This window comes from Stegodyphus dumicola, chromosome 9, assembly GCF_044657685.1.
Source record: "Stegodyphus dumicola isolate Sdum_Otavi_A_Nest chromosome 9, ASM4465768v1".
Lineage (NCBI taxonomy): Eukaryota > Metazoa > Arthropoda > Arachnida > Araneae > Eresidae > Stegodyphus > Stegodyphus dumicola.
In genome coordinates, this window is record NC_140776.1 from 126,291,828 (window position 1) to 126,314,101 (window position 22,274).

The 22,274-nt window shown below is 34.9% G+C and overlaps 1 protein-coding gene across 1 annotated transcript in view; it reads right to left on the bottom strand.

The window, feature by feature from the left end:
* Window positions 1–4,650: 4,650 nt before the first annotated feature.
* Window positions 4,651–22,274, bottom strand: part of LOC118185527 (uncharacterized) — a 36,609-nt gene continuing 18,985 nt past the window's right edge. The window contains exon 2 of the mRNA XM_035355398.2: window positions 4,651–8,344. Coding sequence (XP_035211289.2) covers window positions 8,232–8,344 — 113 coding nt within the window. The 3' untranslated portion in view covers window positions 4,651–8,231. The remainder of the gene's footprint in view (window positions 8,345–22,274) is intronic.

The following is a 22,274-nucleotide window of genomic DNA, read 5'->3' on the forward strand; positions in this document are numbered from 1 at the left end:
GATTGGAACTATTGAAATAAACTTATATCTTGACACACTTGATGTTAATGTAATTATTGTGTAAATAATGATTAATGGAATAGTCAGACGTCTCAGACGAAGGACAGTGCAGTAATTTAAATTTGGTGGTTTCATGAAAGAGCAGTAATAATGCACAAAAAAAATCAATATTTCAAAGTATTGACCATTTGACAGTAAAAAATACCAATATACTAAAATAACATATTATTCAGTCTAATTACACATTTAAATAATTAATTCTATTGATTTTAGGTGAAAATGCCATGATGGTCTTGTCAATGATCAATGGCATCTACATTTGTTGTTACCAAAAGCAATAGTAATGAAACAATGTGTTGTCGTGTTCGGAAATAAAATACTTCTATCTTTCACGCGTCAGCGCGTTGAAATTCAGTAAACCTAATACGTTAAAACTTAATTTGGCAGGTTACTGAGTAATAGATTATGCGATTTAAAAGCACACATATCTTTATCGAAACCCTTATATCTTTCACGCGTCAGCGCGATGAAATTCAGTAAACCTAATACGTTAAAACTTAATTTGGCAGGTTACTGAGTAATAGATTATGCGATTTAAAAGCACACATATCTTTATCGAAACCCTTATATCTTTCACGCGTCAGCGCGATGAAATTCAGTAAACCTAATACTTTAAAACTTAATTTGGCAGGTTACTGAGTAATAGATTATGCGATTTAAAAGCAATAAACACATATCTTTATCGAAACCATTATATCTTTCACGCGTCAGCGCGATGAAATTCAGTAAACCTAATACTTTAAAACTTAATTTGGCAGGTTACTGAGTAATAGATTATGCGATTTAAAAGCAATAAACACATATCTTTATCGAAACCATTATATCTTTCACGCGTCAGCGCGATGAAATTCAGTAAACCTTAAATTCAGTAACTTTAAAACTTAATTTGGCAGGTTACTGAGTAATAGATTATGCGATTTAAAAGCAATAAACACATATCTTTATCGAAACCATTATATCTTTCACGCGTCAGCGCGATGAAATTCAGTAACCTAATACTTTAAAATTTAACTTGGCAGGTTACTGAGTAGTAGATTATGCGATTTAAAAGCAATAAACACATATCTTTATTGAAACCATTATATCTTTCACGCGTCAGCGCGTTGAAATTCAGTAAACCTAATACTTTAAAACTTAATTTGGCTGGTTACTGAGTAATAAACTAAGCGATTTAAAAGCAATAAACACAGATCTTCTTTGAAGCCATTACATAGTTTTTCTTTTTTATGATAACAATTTAGGCGGTTGGGCGTAGAGTGGCTAGTTTTTAAAGAAATAATATAGCGAATACAAAAATATATATTGCAACCTCTAACACGCTACGGTAATTCTAAAGTTATGCTGGTTTTAAATATTTTGTGATTTTGCAATTAAATTGTATTTTATGTGACGTAATTGGGAATAACGTAATATTTATTGAATGACGTTAACACATAAAAAGTTAATAATAAAATAATAAAAAGACAAAAAAAAAAAAAAAAAAAAAAAAAAAAACTTTCGTCAGCCATCTTGCTAAGAAAACTAAATATTGATGTGATGAACAGCGAAAAGACTGGAAAAAGTATATATGTGCACGCAAATTTTCACATTGCATCTGGATTCTAAGAACATGCTGCTAATGCAGATTATAAAAATTTTGTTGTTGAACTGTATATAGAGTAAGTGCAAAGGAAACGATACTTAATTAATAAAAGCTAAAAAGACACACACACAACAACAGCAACAACAACAACAACAACAACAAAAAAAAAAAAAAAAAAAAAAAAAAAAACTGAAAGCTTTCAGATTTTATAGTACTCCCAAAGGGGCGTTTGTTTAAGGTTTCGTGTGTTACCTTTATTTATTAAATGTCATGTTCTTCACACTTAAACCATAAAATTCAATTCAACAGAAATATGGAAAAATAATTTTTAAATGGACTTATCTTTAGAATTTCCGATACACAGTCTCGCGAGCGGGAGATAAAAATGATTTGTTTTTTCTTAGATTGTTGCCATTGCTCACTTTGAAATCGTTAAGTTTTATGAAATAGATAATAAAATAAATACCAAATTTGAGCTTCCGGATGCCCATATTCGAGTGGAGGACCACATTATTCAAATTTGATGTCTCTAGGTGCCGTTGTTCTTCCCAGTGCGAGAAACATACATTCATGCAGATAATTCGTTATTTAATTTCTTTAAATATAACGCACAACTCTAATATTTGGTGGCAACAATTTGAAAAATGAAGCGCCGTTTATCGTGAACTAACGCAAAATTCATAAACGAAATTAATAACTCTTCTGGGCAAATTGCACCTTTGGGCTAAAAATGATCAATAGGAGTGAATGCCAGAGCAGACTGGTAGACTGTGACTAAAAAGGCAAAAACCTCAATAAATCCTTTAGACGACCGTTAAATCTGAAATCTTTCAAATTTTTTTCAGTTACGATTTGCTGTTTATAAAAGCCTATTTGTGTGGGAAAGTATTATGCCTAACACATATTTGCAATACAGCATCAATACAATTTATTTATTAAAAGATTCTGTCAGAAATAAAATAAAATTAAAATTAAATTTACTATTCTATAAACTAAGTCTAAAGAAACAGATGTATTCCAACATCAATATAATTTATTCATAAAAAGTTTCCAAAAAATTGTTGATAACAAAAAAATTAATATTAAGAATTAGAGCTAATTCTCGTGATTGAAAACTATTTTTAAGGAAAAGATGGAGAATTTCTAGAATGTAAATGGAGTTTTTTCTAAAAATTATCCTTGATTTTCTAAGGAATTGTTTTTATGGTATTTTTGGACAAGGTACATTCTGTCTCTTAAATATTTGTTAAACTCTGTAGAGACAAGTACTTTGTTTTGTATATGTTTCTGGGTTTTTACTACGAAATGTTACTATATTATAGATCGACCTGTTTTTCTATAAATTTGAAATAAATAGCTGTGAAATAAAAAGTTTATAAAATTATAAGTTATTTTCTCCTCCTTTCCATATGCTTTCGTGATGTAATTGGAAACATACTCGACGCGTATTCCAGAGGTCCAGGGTTCAAGTTATAGCGAGGGCATTGCACATTTTTCGCGTCCCCTTCTTCTTTAAAAAAAATCTAATGATTCTACAAGTGGCGCCCGAAGTAAAAGGGGGTGGACGTTAATTCGTCACCACCAGGATATGGCGATTGAGTCCCTTAATCCTCAGTCATCCTTTGAAAAAGGGAATATATAAGGTATTTTATCCTTCCTTTCCGCATGCCTTCGTGGTGTAACTGGAAGTACACTCGACGCTTATTCGGGAGGTCCGGAGTTCCAATCCCGGTAAGAGCACAGTACACTTTTCACCTCTCCAGCATCAAAAATTCCTAATGACTCTACAAGTGGCGTTCGAATTAAGAGTGGTGGATGATACGTTCGTCACTACCAGGATTTTTACCATAGAAAAATTACCTTAAAAAAGGGAGTACATAAGGTATTTTCTCTTTCCTTTCCGCATGCCTTCGTGGTGTAACTGGAAGCATACACGACGCGTATTCGAGAGGTCTAGCGCTCGAATTAAGGCGAGGGCATTGCGCCTTTTCCACGTCTCTTGCTTGACTCTACAAAGATTTTAGTTGAATTTGTTGTGTGGCACATATGTTTTCGCTATTATTAAAATTATCAACAAAAAAGGAAATTCGATTTTCTATGTGTAAAAATAGGACCTGTAAAGAAAGATGCAAAACTGAGCTACAGATTCTGGCAACCCTTGAAACCCTTGATTTGTACTATGATTAATATTTTCTTACTCCAAAACAGATAGAAAAACTAAGCAGTAAAACCTAGTTTCTTAAAACTATCTTGTATGTAATGAACTTTGGCTTAAAGATCAGAAATTTCTAATCCATTAACATGTGAATTCTGTGCCCTCAAACACGTGTAGTCAAAATTTCATCAAAACGAAAATTGCGAATTCGTTATCTTATGTTTACGGTAATCGTATCTTAATCGTTTTGTTAATCGACTGGAGCTCATCAAAATTTTATAGCAGTGCATATGCTAATAGAAAAACCGATGGCATCATGATGATAATCAAAATTTCTGCATTAGTTCTGTTTATGTTTATTACAGAACTAATGCAAAAAAAGTTATATATAATTTAGTTTATATAGGTTATATATAATTAGGTCCGTGGTTTGATTCCAGGCGAAGGCGGTTGCATATTTATCTTTTCTGCTTCCAATTAACGTAATGACTCCACAAGTGGCGCCCTAACTAAAAGGGTTGTGGATGATGATTCTCCGCACCCAGGATTTGGCGACTAGGTTCCCTAAAACCCTAGTCGCCCTTTAAAAAGGAGAGTATATAATGTATTTCTCCCACTTTCCTAGCGTCCTTCGTGGTGTAGTGCTTCTGCACGCTGGGCCGGTAATCCAGAGGTCCGCGGTTCGATTCCCGGTGAAGGCGTTGTTCATTTTTCATCTCTCCGGCTTTTCCAAAATACCTAATGCCTCTACAATATATATGTAAGTCTTAGTTTTAAAAAAGCTTTTTTTAAGGTCTATAGCACACAACGTCAACACATTTTATTTTACTAATAATGACTTAGACTATATGACTTCAGCCTGTAAAAATTCTTTTATTATTTATAATACAAATTTTAATACAAGAATCAAATGAGTTTAATGGCAGCTGAAATAAATAAATGAATTTATGAAGGATGCATAGACCACAAGGTTCTTTACAAATATTTACAATGTAATAAACGCAAATATACAACATATACATATAAAAGTCCGAAAGTTGCTTTTTAAGTCATTGACAAAAACATACACGTCCTTCGGGTGTTATTTAAAATAATAAATATGCAAAATCTGTAAGATTTACAATTTAAAGATTAAATTCAAGCAGCAGAAAAAATGTACAAAAAATTAATTAATCTGAAAGTTTCGTTTTGAACAGTAGCTAAAACAAAATCTGAGTTTGATTCCGATTGACTAAACGGCGGTTAAAATGAGGATTTTAAGGGAGTAAACAGTTTCTGAACGGAAACACATACAATGGCTCACATTTATTTTCGTACGCTTGTTTGTTTGAAATTTATTTGCACACACCTTATTCTAAATATTACTACTATCATAGACTTCAACCTAATACATATTTTCTTTATTTTAACCCTGGCTTACTATAAAATAAATATCATCAAACTGTTCCTCGTGTTAGTCAGTGTCTATCATAATAAGGCAAACACTGGAAAATTTTGTTGAGAATTTTTTGGCAGGCGAATTTTTTAGTTCTATTTTTTTGTTTCAAATGTAACTACTGCACAAGAATTATCGTCTGCGTTTGGAAATCATTACGTTTTCAGCAAAATATGTTAACAGTTTCATATCTAAAGCGTACATGGCAAGACGATGCGAAATAACGACACGTTCAGCCCAAATTCAACTATTTCTCATTTTAAAATGGTCAAAGTATTCAAAATAGTACAACAAAATCTACGATGAAAAGCATTCAACTATTTTTATTTTTTTATTTTATTTTATTTATTTATTTATTTTTGCATTAAAATGATGGCAACTTCATAGAAATGTCCAAAATGCCCTGAAGTCTGAACTATATTCCAAGCTAAGGCGAAGAAATTGGAGATATATCCAATGAAACATGTAAAAAAAAATAGTACAGAGTGACTCATAAGTAGCAGACCATGGTTTGAATCGCCGTAACTTCTAGCAGTAATGCATTTTCTGACAGGTTTAACTTTCAGCATGTAGCAGAGGTGTCACATTGCAATGACCTTTCGACCAAGATCTTTAAACACGGCTGAGAGTAAGGAGCGGCTGCAGCAGGTGCTAGTTCATCCCACAATTCGAATACGCTATCAGTCCACAACATTGGCAGTTGCCAGCGAATTACAGCGAATGTTAAAACCCTATCATTCGAGACTCATGAATAGACTGAATGAAGATAAACTCGATTACAGCCTGCAGTTTGCTAAACAGTGGCTCACCATGTTGGATTAAAACCCACACTTGGAAGAGGGCATATGTGTGGAATGATGAAGCCCAGTTTCACCTGTTAAGTGTTAACAGACGCAATGTGTTTACTGGTGTAAATCGAATCCAAATGTGGTAGTCGAGTACGATGACGGTGATGAAAGTTCTGAGGAGATGTTATGTACCTAGGTGGCAATGGCATTTTCTTCACTGAAGATAGCATAAATAGGGAGAATAATCTGGAGCTCATTGGGACAATTTTTTACCCTATACTCTGTTTAACAGAGAGACCAATTCGATCAGTTGTTGTAGATGGAGGGATGGATAGTTCAAGATGAAACTCGCCCTCATTATGCACTAACATATGGAGTTGGTTGGATCGGACATTCCCCGGATGTTGGATTGGACGTCGGAGTCAGTTGAATAGCCTGCTTGTTCTTCTGACTTCACCCCACCAAACTATTTCCTGTGGGAATATTTAAAGGATAAAATGTATTCCCCCAACACCAACCACCCTACTACAAGACTTGAAGGATGTCATTGAGGAATTTCTTGCTATTCCTCATGAGTGTGTGCAAACCCACGTGAAAATATGTCTTTGCAACTAAGGGCCTGTTCTGATGCTGATGAGAAACAAGTTGATTACACAATGGAAAAGTGATGTTAAATAATGCTTGTATTATAAAATAGGTCATCTGTTTTTTTTTTTTTTCATGCCGAGTCTGTTAGATGTTAAGGCGCGTCAAATTATGATCTGTTACTTATGGGGCACTTGCAGCTAATTTAGAAGAACGGTTTTCAATAAAACCTTACATCGAAACTATCACAACAATTATTAAAGCAAATAGCTACAATAAATGATACGCAAGAAGGAAATTCTTCGTTAAAAAGGAAACTAGGAAAATTCCCTTCCATTCGCAAAAATCTATACGACTGCAAAGATTTGTTATATTTGCAGACAAGACAAAATTTAATATATTTGGGTGGGATGGACGAATTGCTCAGTGGCGAAAGCAAAATGAAGAACTGAATCCGAATAACATACTGCCTACTATTACACAACAAGGTTAAGGCATAATAATTTGGGAATGCTTCGCTGCTTCTGGGATTGGAAATCTAATTTATATAGAAAATAATGTGAATAATTATAAATATAAAAGTACTCTTAGTGGAAATATGAAAGCATCAGCAAGAAAACTATTAGAAATTTTTATTAAAAGCAATTATTACGAAGGAATGGGACAAAACGGAACATTCGCACATGAGAAATAACTTAAATCCAGGTCAGTGCAAATGGAGCAAATGTCTCCTTATGATTTTATTAAATAGAAACTGTTTGTTAGAAATGTCCGAATACTTGTGCGAGTTCGATTTCAGAAATTTTTGAATGCACTATATTTTTTAAGAAAAACATTTTGAATAATCTTTTTGAAAACAAACGGCTTATTTATATTAAAGAAGATCATTATATATTTATATATTTTAAGAGAATTTAGTATACTAATTATCCTGAAATAATATATTTCTCAGGAGCTTATTTAATGGAATTACAATTAATTTAGAATTTAATATTTAGACACACTACAGTTAATTTAGAAGTTTATATTTAAACAAATTATATAGTCAACTATTAACTGCAGTTAGTTTAGAATTTAATATTTAAAAGTTTTTCATAACAGCTAATTTACTGTACGTATTTATGTTTCATATTTCAATATTACTACTTACGATTAAATTTAACTTTTCATTTTTTATAAATAACGTTAATAAAGTGTTAGTACTATATGTTTTAGAAGCTTGTAACAAAGCTTGTATTGATTTTAGCTTTCTTTGAGTTTTCATTGCATTGCGCTATACTATAGTTTCAGTTCTGATATTTCTAGATGATCATTACAATATGATGCATAATTCATTAAGAATAACTTAAATACAAACACATGTTCTTGATATGAATAGTTTGTACTCTACAATAAATGCATTTCAGTACCTACAAAATATGACAACAAATTAAATATTCAATCGTTATTTCAATAAATCCAATGAATGAACGATCAAAGCTCTGGTGCAATATGGATCTGAAGTTCTTCAATACTGATCGCACACATTAAATTATAGATTAATACCCGTTTCATATTCCATTGTTTGAAACATGTCGCAGCTCACTAGATTGCAGCTGCAGCAGTCACCATTCAGAACTATCCAGCTCACATGCGGTACGGTTCTGTATTACATATTGGTCGTCCGTCCACTTCGATATCCAGATTCTGCAATTCAAGGTACATGTCCATCTGTTCAGCGTCGCATATTAAAGGGTTACCTGGAGAAGAAAAATAATATGAGAATTCATCACATGTTGTACGGAGGTCACTCTGAATTTTTTTAGATACTCACAAATGATAAGTGGCAGAAAAAAAAATAATAGTTAGATTTGAAAAATGGCCTATTTTAACCTAGCAGACAAATTTTCATTGGCCAATTTCAAGTAGTTTAGCGTAGAATAAATCTTAGATGTAAGAATGAAGTTGAAATGAAAAAATTATCGCTTTATGATTTTCTTTGATTGTAAAGTGAGATTAAATAAAACTGTAGATGTTGAACGTCTACAGCAAGCATTTGGAAATGAAGGCTTATTGCAGATGGTTTACGGAATTTCACAAAGGTCGCAATTCTCTTCAGGATGAAGAACACACAAAAAGACCATTGTCAGCAGTAATCCCGGATATTGTGTCTGCCGTGCCGAAATGTTAATCTATAATAATCGTTGCACCTATCAAATGATACAGAAGGATGGGTCCGCCGCCATACTTAAAATTATTCATGAATAATTGTGTATGAAAAAACTAGCTTGCCATTGGGTTCTCGTAATTTAAATGAGCACCAAAAAAGAGGGCGTGTCAGAATCAGCAAAGAAACACTTAAGTTGCTTAACGATGGTGGCCATTGCAATTTCTAAAATCGTAACTGATAATGAAACGTACATGCTATTTTTTGACATTCCAATACGGCAAGAAAGTAAAATATAGGTCTTTGAAGATGATCTCACGACCACAATAGTGAAAATATAACGTGCCATGAAAAAAGTAATGTATGCCGTTTTCTTCAGAAGTACAGAACTTGTCAAAGCCATCAAGCTGGAAGGACAGAAGACAGTCTAAGCTAACTGGTGCACCACTAAGTATCTTCCAGAAATTCTTCAAGAAGTGAATATTAAACTTGACTACTGCTTCAAGGCATCTTCTCGTTCAGCAAGATTGACAGTTGAGTTTCTTAAATAAAAGCACTTCAAAGTGATAGAACATGGACCCTATTCATTCGATCTAGATATTTGACTTTCGGTTATTTTTTTATCTAAAAAAGAGCTTACGTGGAAGTCGTTTTCTTTCTGAAACTAAGATTGATGTGGTTAGAAATGCATTTTTACTTCTTTGTACGCGAATTATTGTAATCGCGAAAAGTTTCAGGCATAATATTTCAACAAAAATATCCAATTTGACCGCTATCGAATGCAATTTAACGATGTTTTTGCATGATATCTGTACGTAAGGACAGAATAAAAGACTCTTTTCCTCCAAAAACTGCTTTAAAATTAATTCTGAAGAGAAATTTTCGTGGCGTCTGTACGAACGTATGTACGTACGTACGTATCTCGCATAACTCAAAAACGAGTAGCCTCAGAAAGTTAAAATTTTGTATGTAAGACTGCTATAACATGTAGATGTGCACCTCGTATTTTGGTTGCAATCGGCTGCACCTAACGTATATAAATATATTTATATATATATCCACTCTGTTAACCAGCTCAGTGATCTCAGTTTCTTTAATGTTTGTAAATTGTGCATTTTTGCTTTAAAAATGATTGAATTATGTTGTTCTTATCTTCCGGTTATGACTTTTATGCCTTTAGTAAATCTGTATACGATATTTTTAGAATTAGCAACAATTTTAAAGTTGTTTAAGTGCCGCTAAGCCTAATAATGTTTTTGATGGCGTCCATTGCTTGTTTACATTTGAAACAGCAGAATAGTGGATCTGTTGCATATCTAGAGAAACTTAGCTTCGGCACAACAAAGATAACGCATTCATTTATTATTGCGAATTAAATCATGCTTAATCCTTTCTGGAATTTTTTCGAGAAAATAAGTGTTTAAGATTTAACTGAATTAACTGATTTTTAAAGAATTGAATTAATTGAATGCGAAATACTCAATCGTCTGTGAAAAACATTTTCTTTTTTGTTCTGTTTTCTTAATTTCTTTTATACATCGTCCTAGCTTTATTACAGTATTTGAATAGAACATGTGGCAACGATTAGATAATTTAAATGATATAAATTTTGTGTATTCTGAGTTATAATATGAACGAAATATAATACTGTTAAGTGAGCCTAGCATCAGAGTGTCGCTATGGTAAACAAATAGAGTGAATGTTAAAGAATGCATTTATTCTTGGTTTATGCGCTGTCGGCGAAGTAGATTTAATTCAATCCAATAAGTTTAAATGAAATGCAAGAAAAAATGCATATAATTTAATATTCCATACAAGGAAGTCATGTAGTGTACACATCAGATTTTTTTCATCGATTCCAAGAAATGAATGGCTTGAGGCATTTAATCTTTGAAAAATTTGCCTACATAAGTGCACTGATGCTGGAGGAGACTAATTTGAACAATCCTAAATTTTTTTAAGTATAACTTTAAAAACCTATATGTATCCCAAAAATTTCGGAGTGACCTGGCATCTGTCACAAACTATAAATAGAATTACTGGGTTTTAAGGAAAATTTTCCGCCACCGCAAATATCGTCTGCGCAAACAGTTCGCGTTGTCATGTTTAAAACGATTTTTAGTATTTGAAAGAAAGACTTGCTTTCGAACACTGAAAACCCTAGACAGTATGATGTACAGCGAGATACTAGCTCTTGTTGACGCTGTTATCAAGGAAAAACGTCAAAATGAGTTTCCGGTGCAAAAAGTTAATGTTTCATTATTTAATGCAAGACCACATGTGTTTGCATTCACGGGCTAACTGATCCTGATGATCTTCTTTAAGGAGTCGAATAGGATCTTTTGCCACATCCACTATATAGCCCTGACATTGCTCCTTTGGACTCTACCTTTTTTTTCACACCTGCAGCTACATCTTGCTGGTACTATCTTCTATTTTTCACAAGACGTCCGAAATGAGGTTGGTCTATTTTTGGATTCGCGGGCGCCAAGTCTCTGTGTCGAAGGCTTTGAAAAACTACCAAAACATTGGCAGAAAATCATAGATTTGGGTGGTGATTACTTCTCTTACTACTCGCATTTAAAGTAGTGCTTTCATGTTTTTTTCCTCCCTCTGACTTTATTAAGAACGTTTTTTGGCAGAAAACGTTCGATACAACCAGGTATTAGAACTTTCTTTGAGCAAAATAAATAAAGTAATAAGTAAATGTCTGAAGTCGTGCGGGACAAGTCCTGAATTTTGATTAGCTTTAAGCATAATATACACTTTTATACGTCGGGCTCATTCGCACTGGAATGTCACTGACTGGGGTAGAATAGTCTTCAGTGATGAGTCCCGCTTTGAACTGAGCCCCGATGACCAGCGAAGGCGAGTCTGGAGACGCCCTGGACAGTGGTGTGATACCAACCTGACTGTCTTCCGGCAGACAGGCCGACACTAGGAGTGATGGTCTAGGGTGCCGTTTCATTTCATAGTAGGACCCCTTTGGTTGTCCTCCGTCGCAACCTTACAGCACAGCGGTACGTCGACGAAGTTCTAAGGCCGGTTGTGTTGCCCTTCATGTCACGACACCCTGGTCTTACATTTCAGCAAGATAATGCCCGCACCCACACTGCACATGTTTCTACTGCTTGTCGAACATTACCTTGGCCAGCAAGGTCGCCGGGTCTCTCTCTTATTGAGCACGTTTGGAGCATTGTGGGCAGGGCCCTTCAACCAGCTCGGGATGTTGACGATCTAACGCGCCAGTTGGACAGAATTTGGCACGATATCTCTCACGAGGACATCCGCAACCTCTATCAATGTATGCCAAGCCGAATAACTGCTTGCATAAGGAAGCTTTATCACTTCAATAAATCAAACAATTTTTCTCAGACTGTTATCATTTGTTTTTCTGCACATGTACATCACTTCTACCGATTTTCGTCCCATTCGGAAAACTCCTTCTTGGTGCGTCGTATTTTTTCCCCCCTCTCTCTCTCTCTCTCTAAGAGTTAATATTTCTACTTCAAATTTAATCAGAAAACTCGGTGATACAAAATATAAGTGTTGCCACTCGGCAAAATGCACCGTAGAGTATTTATCTTTCGACCTTAATCGCATTGTGGAGGAATGTGGCAAATACAACCACTAAATTTTGAACACTCCGGACAGTCTTCTTCGCGCACGTGTGCAGCTTGAAGTTCGAATTTTTAATTTCGAATTATTATTATTATTATTATTATTATTACTATTGCATATTTCGGGTGAATTTTAGAACTCAGCAATTTAAAAGCTGATCTTGCCACTCGCGAAAATACAATATATTTGTTTCTAAAATTCAATCAACAGATTCAACTATTTGAAAGAAATATATTACCACTTCTCTAATTAAATTGTTTTTATCTTCTCCGTGACTGTGTGTTGTTATCCAGCAAAGCTTATTTAACTTAGCTTTCAAATTTATTCTGTTATTCATCAATAAATTAAGCAATATAAAAGATACAAACACAGATTATTTTCAGTTATTATTAATTTCTATCTAGAGCCGTGAAATTACGTTATCTGGTGTCATTAAAATCATTATATGTATTTTATTCAAATTACACTCTTTTGCAAAAAACTAGAAGCACCATGAAGAAAGTAATTGTTTTTGATGAAAATGAATATGTGTATAGCTCATACACAGATAATAAAATAATTACAAAATCAAGGTCAAAGTACCTGTTCACGGCTCACAATCACCCATTGAGTGTTCAAACCAATGAACCGCCCCTGGAGGCAATGCATGCTTGAATTCGTCGAGGCAAGGAGTAGTAGAGGTTCCTAATGTCATCCTGTGACACATTCTGCCAGGCATTCATTCTGTTATTGCTCCAGATCTGCGATATTTTGTGGTGCACGAATCTGGCGGCCTACCATGCCCCAGACATGCTCAATTGGTGAAAGGTCTAGTGATCTTGCTAGCCAAGGAAGAGTATCAAGCGCACAGAGACAGTCCGGAGATATGCGAGCGATATGTGGCCTGGTAGCAACTGGCCGCAGGATGGTATCAATATGTCTTTGAACTGTTAAAGATGTACGCAGAATGACTAAAGATGACCTGCTGTCATAAGAAATAGCGCCTCACATCATCAAACCTGGGGTTATGGCTGTATGCCTTTGTAAAACAAAGGCTGATTGGAACCGCTGGCTCCGTTCTCTCCAGACACAAGCACGGTGGCCATCTGCTTCAAGAGTGAAGCGGGATTCATCGCTGAACAGTATAGGATGCCAGTGTGATGGCAGCCATGATGATCGGCTGCGACACCACTCCAGACGACTCCCCCGATGTTTTGGGGTCAAAGGCAAACGTCCTAAAGGCCTCTGTGGACGCAACCCCGCCTCAAACAAGCGCCGTGAGATGCGAGACGGTACTACAGGAGGTATAGACGTGGTTGTAGTGCGTTGAATAGTCTACAATGATACCATTGGAGAGGTTCGGGCCTGGTGAACGATCATCCTATCTTGCCTCGCATTTGTGCTCCTTGACATTCCAGAGCCTCCATTTCATCAACAATTTCCTTGTAGGAACCATTGCTGCCAACATCTTTGCACAGCAGTGTCTGTACGCTACAGGTAGCGGCCTATTGCTCAGTATGACCAACAGCTTCACGCACTTCTACAATGCGACCACGTTCGAAGTCGTTCAGTTGTCTGTAAGGTCTGTGCATATGCGCTGTGTTCAGTGTGTTCTATGTGTTTACTTGGTTGCGTTCGTGTGTGTATTTGTTTTCTATTTTGTGTTTTTATGTGTTATTCACTAATGTAATGTACTTTGTATGTCACCTCAACCACATATGTAATCCACTAACTTATGTCAAACAATTGCCCCTGTATGGCCTGGTAAACCTTTCTTAAATCTTATATAAACTCTCGGTGCGGCCTCGTGCGGCTCCAGGGAGTTGTTGCCTCTGGATAGTGGACGATGCGGGACATATGCCTGTTTACCTCTGTTAAACAACAGGCGTTCCCGTCCTCTGTCACCTGTCTGTAAGGTCTTCGATATCGTCGTAATGTCACCTTTAGTTGATTCTTTACGGAATTACAATGGCAGCAACAAAAGAAGATAAATTTTCTGCCTCTGTTATTGGTTTTATACTTCGCGACTTGCGCACTAGAAATGCACGCTATGATCGAAATTCCTGTTCATTTGCCTTGAAACTTTGATCATTTTCAAGTTCGATCAAGATGTTTTTGCATACCAAATTTCGTCACGATCGAAAACTCTTTCTTGGTGCTTCGAAGTTTTGCAAAAGAGTGTATATATTCAGTAGTTCAAAGAGTCGTACCTTCTAGATATAAGTTTAAGAGAACTCGTGAAGTTCACGAAAAGAATTTTTATGATGCAGCTTTTACAGTATATTTTCATAGTTGGAAAACTGACAACGCAACTAAATAAAATGCGACATTTTAAATGGTTTACTTTGAAAAATATCGTATAACACCAAAATGTAGCGAAAATATTTTAACGAAAGCCATTTGACTGCAAAAAATGCAAGAAATATTATTTATTTAGAAAGGTGTGACACAAAACAAAGTTGAAGTGCTTCAGATTTCAGGGGTAAAAGGGTTTGTTAAGGACTTTTACTTTCTCGCTGAGCTCGCAGTCTACCAGTCTGTTCTTGCACTATCTCCTGCTAATTTTTATTTATTTATTTATTTTCTTTCTAGCTGTATTATAAGCATCATTTTCTTCGAACTTACGTCGCATACAATTCAACAACAAAATCACAAAATTTTTAAAAGCAGTATAGCAGAATATGCTTAGAATTCCCCATACAATATTGGAACACATTTTTCTATTTTTTTCAGTCTTATCTCAGTTCATCATATCAGTGTTCAGTTCATTTAGTGAAATGGCTAATAAATATATTTTTGGTCCTCTTTTATTGTTAATTTTTTATACGTGTTAACTTTATTTATTAAATATCCCGTTCTTTGCATTTACATCACATTAACTTCAATTCAACAGTAAAAATCACAAAATATTTACAATATCTTTAAGATTCCCGATAGAGAATTAGAGGTTGCCATACATATTCTTATATTTGCTATATTATTTCTTCAAAAACTTTTAAAACCTTGCTCATCCAATCGCTTAAAATAGTTATTATAAAAAAGAAAATGTATACAATGATTTCAATGAGAACATCTAACTTCATTTCATAAAAATATCTAGCTGTAACGAAAGTTTTTCGTCAAAAAACATTTTTAATAAAGTTAAAAAACATAAAAGCAATACTTTTTAGTGCGGGTAGTAATCACCATCCAAATCTATGATTTTCTGCCAACGTTTTGGCATTTTTTCAGAGACTTCGTCCCAGAACCTTGGTGGTCGCGAGTCTAAAAATAGATCAGTCTCATTTCGGAGGTCTGCTGCAGAATGGAAGATAGCACCAGTAAGATGTAGCCGAAGGTGTGAAAAAAGGTAGAAGCCCATAAGAGCGATGTCTGGGTTATAGGACGTGTGTGACAAAAGATCTCATTCAACTCCGTAAAGAGTCCAGTCGGCGAATGCAGACACCAGTGGTCCTGCATTTTCTTGATGGAACACCTTTTCGTGCCGGAGCTCAGTTCGATGTTTTCCCTTGAGGGCAGCGTAAACACCGCCTAGCATCTCGCTATACACCTTATTGTCGAGGGTTTTACTTATTCGAGATACTCTTTGTGGATAATACAACGGCAATCCCACCAGATACCAAAGCATTACATTTTGATAAGCAAACTGCTCTTTGCGACGCTGCCGACGGGCTCACAGGGCGCTTATCAACACCCTTTTCGGCCTGTGGTGCTAAAGTAGATCCACTTTTCATCACAAGTAACAATCTGGTTCAGACGTTTCTCCTTGCGTTGATATTCGAGCAGATTAGTGCAGGCCCGAACACGTCTGTCCTTATCTGTTTGAGTCAGCTAATGCGACCTAGCTATTGAATTTGTACGTCAAGTTTTATGCTATGCATACCGCGACTTTTGCACATGGCATTAACATCTAACTAATTAGAGAGCTCTCAAGAGGTCGCATACTCATCTTCTTCCATGAATTCTCGCAGGCGGGCCTCATCAACATCAGTAGGCTGGCCATAGCGCTCTACTTCTTGAATGTCATAGTCCTTGTTTTTGAACTTTTCGTAGAGTCATACAGTGTCATATGATACAACATTAGTAAGTGATACATGCAATGTATTTGTGGCAGTACTGGTGACCCAGATTACAATCTGTTTGACTACTCGCACACAGGGAATTTACATTTAAAAGACCAACCGCAATCAATATGCTGGCATGGTTCAAGAACATAATTAAGAATAAATATACGCTCAGCCGCATTAGAGACTGCACTACCATTGCTAAAAGCATTGCTGACAGCCTAGTGACTTTTTTCCTTGGACACCATGCCGTCAGCAGCCCGATCCGTACATATAATAATTTACTTAATAGCACATCCTTAATTAATAGTATGCCTAACATGTACCATAATAGTGAAAAGTGTTCCGCTTAGTTAAAACAGTCCCCACTATGCAACTTCTTTCCATGTTCTGGTCCTTATTTCAATGTTCTTTGTTTCGTGGCCAATCCCCGGAGGACACAGTACTAAGCTCCTTATTTATAGTTATTCATATATTTATTTTTAATTCCATCGACGGGATCCACTGGGCCAGCTGTTCCGTCGATGGCGAAAAGAAAGAAACTACCTAAAGCTGTACACATGGATTTGGTGACATTCTATAGCTGCTTTTTTGCAACAGAACTGGAAGTAAGTGATGGTTCTAATCTGGTAGCGTGATAGTTCCACTTCAGACACCGTTCTTAATGATGACGATATTTGTTTACAGATTTCACAACACAGTGTTCTAAAGCAAGTCTCTTCCTTTCAAATGCCAAAAATCGTTTGATAAAATGTGATTAAAAACGCCAATGCGAACTGTTTTGCGCAAGCTATATTTGCGGTGGCGGGAAACTTACGTTTAAACTCGATATTAAATATTATTGCTAATTAGACATGTCATGATTTTATAGCTTTATTTAAACCATTCATATTAAAAAGTAGGAAAAATATTCTTAAAAGCTGTGTTTATTGCGTTTAAATCGCTTAATTTAGCCAAATTAAATTAGGAGCCTTCGAGATTAAATTTGAAAGCATAAGCTTTACTAAATGGCAACACACTAAGCGCGTGGAGAAAAAAGTATTTTTTATTTCCGGGCGCAGCAACACATTGCTTTCACAGAGCAGAGTTCGTTAATTAAAATTGAAAGATAAATAACTTATATCTTTCCGAATGGCAACAAACTCCCACCCTGTAGATAAAAATGTTTTGTGTCAAGCAGTTTTGCCACAAAATTAATTCGCTTTAAAATCGTTTTATTAAAAATTCAAGTTTTATGAAATATGAAATAAAAAATAATGAAACGAATTCGAAATTCAAACTTGGCCTTTCACGTACAGGTTCGGGAGAAGGCCTACGTTACTTAAACTTTAATGGCTCAAGTACCGTCGTTTTTTCAACAGCGCGAGGAAAATACATACATACATGTATATTCTTCATTATTTTAATTTCCTTAAAATAATACAGGGTGATAACATCTCGTGAATATTACTTAAAAAGTGAATCATCCATTTTAAGTGAACCAACATATACATTTTTGCCATATATTTTAATTTTAAACGAAATTATTGGCTTTTAAAACAGCGCATGTCCTAACGTGACATTTTAAACAATATTTTGAAAAATAAATATGATGCTTGTTACATCTGGAGCAACATTTAATAACAAGTGCTCAAATTCACGGATATCTCACTGTTAGATTGCACTAGAAGAATTACCCTAGAATCTGCTTTTAGTAGCAAGCATGCGAGGTCTATCTTCCTGAAGAGGGAAATGCCATCACGGGGCATTCGGTAAGGGAAACTCTCGTATTTAGCCGTAGCAGTCTAACATAACAAACATATCATGGCATCAAAGCTAGCTATTCACAACGCATTAAGCATTACCGAGTGATTTACGTTTAAAATTTTTAACTCTTGTACGAAGTAAAAAGGAAGTATTGTAATCGCGAAAAGCTTCAGGCAGCATTTTTCAACGAAAATATCCACTTTGACCGCTATCGAATGCAATTTAACGATATTTTTGCGTGATATCTGTACGTAAGGACAGAATAAAAGGCTATTTTCCTAAAAAAAAAAAAAAAAAAACTAAAAAATTAATTCTGAAGAGAATTTTTCGTGGCGTCTGTAAGAATGTATGTACGTACGTGCGTACGTACGTATCTCGCATAACTCGAAAACGAGTAGCCTCAGAACGTTGAAATTTTGTATATAGGATTGCTATAATATGAAAATGTGCATCTCGTATTTTAATTGCAATCGGCCGCACCAAATGTATATAAATACTATATTTATATATATATCCACTTTGTTACTCGGCACAGTGATCTCAGTTTCTTTACTCTTATATGTTTGTAAATTGTACATTTTTTGATTTAAAAATGATTGAATTATGTTGTTCTTATCTTCCGGTTAAGGTTTTTATGCCTTTCGTAATTCTGGAAGCATTATTTGTACAATTATCAACAATTTAAAAGCTGTTTAAGTGCGGTTAATTTTTAAATAACATGGCGGACATATTTGTTTACATTTGAAACAGCAGAATTGTAGATTTGTTGCCAATCTAGAGAGACTAAGCTTCGCAACAACAAAAATAACGCCTTCATTTATTATCATTCGTAATTTTTAATACGAATATTTTGAGTTTTTATGTATTTTTGCCTTGTCGCGAAGTGAGAACTGAATTAATTGAATGAGAAATGCTCAATCGTCTGTGAAAAGCTGTTTCTTTTTTGTTTTGTTTGCTTAATTTCTTTCATGCATCGTTCTAGCTTTATTATAGTATTTGAATAGAACATGTGGCAACGATAAGATAATTCTTCAAATGATATAAATTTTGTACATTCAGAGTATCGTTATAGTAAACAAATATAGTGAATTTTAAAGAGTGCATTTATTCTATTGTGGTTTATGCGCTGTCGACGAAGTAAATTTAATTCAATGCAATCAATTTAAATGAAATTCAAGAAAAAAATGCGTATAATTTAATATTTCGTACAAGGAAGTCATGTGTTGTCCACATCAGATTTTTTTATCACAGAAGTATTTAAAAGGCACATAAATTTGTAACACAAAGCCATTTAATAAAATTAATAGCAATCATAACAATCAAGAAATTTTAACGCTGAGAAAATTTATAACAACCCGTTAGTCTTTTAAGCTTCAGCTCAAAATTACATATCTATTATTTATATCGTTATGAGAAAAAAAGAATATGAAGCTCTATCTAAATTATCGCGAGCAGAGAAACTGCACGATCAGCAAATCGCTTGCTTACTATTGTTCTCACGTTAAATTTAGATGCCTCTGAGTGATACAATACCAAATCATAAACTTCCCGCATTTCGAAGCTCCTTATTGGTTCGATTTGTCATTGATGAACGCTTTTTTTTTTTTTTTTTTTTTATGATCTTACAGGTTCCGGATGAATCGATTGTGTTGGCTATTTATAGCTGATTCACCAACACTTATTATGAGAAATATTGCCGATGTATTATTTAAGTATCTAGCAATTAAGCGCATGTACTCCGCTGAATCATAAAATCGAATTTCTGCGTCGTATTAGATGTAAGTAAAAAGATCCATAAAGATATATCTAAAGTCAATAATTTTTTTAATTAACCGGCCGTGTAATGGCCAAGTGGAAAAATCACAAAATGTTCTGAGGTTCGGTTCCCCATATTATAAAAAGCAGAAACTGCAAAATTTTGATCGTTTCTCTGTATGTGAAGTTTTGAGCCTGTGTATGAGCTATAGTTTCTCATTACAATTTCTGCACATAATCACCCCCTATATCCATTCACTCATTAATTCTGTGTTGCAATTTGATCATCTTATATCATGATTTGTCCTGAAACTCACACCAATAAACGAACACCAATAACGAACAATTGCATCATCGTCCGTCTTGAAATGCTGTTATCGAAGTTAACTCTTCATAGCAGGTGACAGATGAAAATCTAACAGTGCCAGATCGGGGGAATAAGGTGGGTGGGGACATGAAGACACAGTCAACTAAAGAAGCTTGTGCATTTGCGGAACGGTGAGAAAATGCATTATCTTGGTGCCGTTCTCAGTTTTTCTGGCCTTTAGCAGCCTGTACCGTCTTTCAGTTTGTGTATCAGATTGGTATCATATTCCCAGGTGACATCTTTCGTCACAAAATCAGCAAAAATTAATTCTTCTTCCACTGCGTTTTAAAAATTATCTAAAATTTCCGTGTACCAGTCGAGCCGATACTTTGTTCATTGACGCTTCTTGATTGATGGTGTGTCACACACCTTTGGTTGAGATCTTCAAAGTTTAAGTCTCTGTTTTCACAGTCATTCTAAGATCATTCACACTTAGATACAGCACAATTACATCCAGCGTTCATCTTTTCTTGTGTTGCTCCCATCACTAGGTGTCCTCGTAGTTCTTTTGTGTCCATGTTAAGAGTCGGCGGTCCACCATTTAATATTTTCCTAGAATGGGGTTTCATTTCCTAACGTCTTTAGCAAATCCTGGTGAATTGGTATTGCAGTGAGGTATAATAATTTCTACTGCAGCTGGCTCAGATTTCTCCAAAAACTAAGAATATAATGTATAAGTTGATTTATTTCAAATCAATTAGCCAATGAAGGAAGAAGATATTTATTCACAGAAAATATTACTTTAAAATTACTCAATTTTTATTTACATTTACACTTTTATTAACTTAATTCTAAGTATAATTGATATGATAACATTCAAAATCATCTCGATGTATTTCCATTAAAAACGTTTAACTACAAGGAATCTATGAAAACGTTATTTCAAAATTATTAGTTTAAATCATTAATCATCTATAAAACTTAATTGCTGCAAATAAGTAAAACGAATGATGTAGAACACAGAACATCCTAATAAAGTGGTCGTTATCAAGAAAGCACCTGATGGTACATCTGCAAATTATTCGACGAATTAAAATCAGAACGGAGAAGAATTTGTAATCGGACCAAAGTCAGCAATAGATGAATAATAGGTGAAGTTTTTTCTGCGTGTGCATGTCACTATTCTCGATATCAAAATACATCGATAAGAATATCAGCGTTTTTTAATAAATTCAAAAATTATAACTGCATGTCGTGTGGCTCAGTGGTCTGGAAGCATGATTCTCGCTTACAGGCAAAAGGGCGTGGGTTCGAATCTCAGCCGAGCTCACCGTTTTTTTTTTTAATATATCTTTTTTATTACTTGAATTATTAACCTTCACCTTTTAGAGGCTCTTCTTTGTGAGGTCAAAAGTATTATATTCAATACGTTCAATACAGCGGCACCTAAATGTGCTGAACTTCGCTAAGCTCTGAACCAAGGTGTAATTAAGTGTTCAGCGGTTTCGTAACTCGGCCACAGGAAGGCCCTGTCATAATTAATGGCGCTTTAAAGAAAACGACGATATGTTTCATGACGCAGATATTTACATAATGATTTTGAATTTCGGATCCCAAACTTGTTATTAGCTAACAGGAAGCTAAACTAAAACTACATCATAAAGGGCAATCATTGCCCTTTGTAATTCAAGTTAAGAATGTGCTTCTGAAGAAATAAAATATATACAATCAGCCTTAACGGACTGGTATTATCTCTATGCATCAACACTGCTTTACGTTCACGCCATCAACTTCTAAAACATCACATCAGATATACCGTATTTACCCCGTGTACATTTCCTTCTGGTGTACTTCCCCAGCCCCAAAATTTGAGCACAAGTTCTTGAAAAATTTTTTAATATTCATGTAATTTTCCCCTTCCTCAAGGCGTTCAATGGAGCTTCTCTACATTTTAAAATGCGTTCCTCCACGTAGCAATTGTTTTCGTTTTACTAATTGATTAGCTTGTGAATTTTGGATGTGTATGCTCTGATAGGAGCAGTAGTACAAGG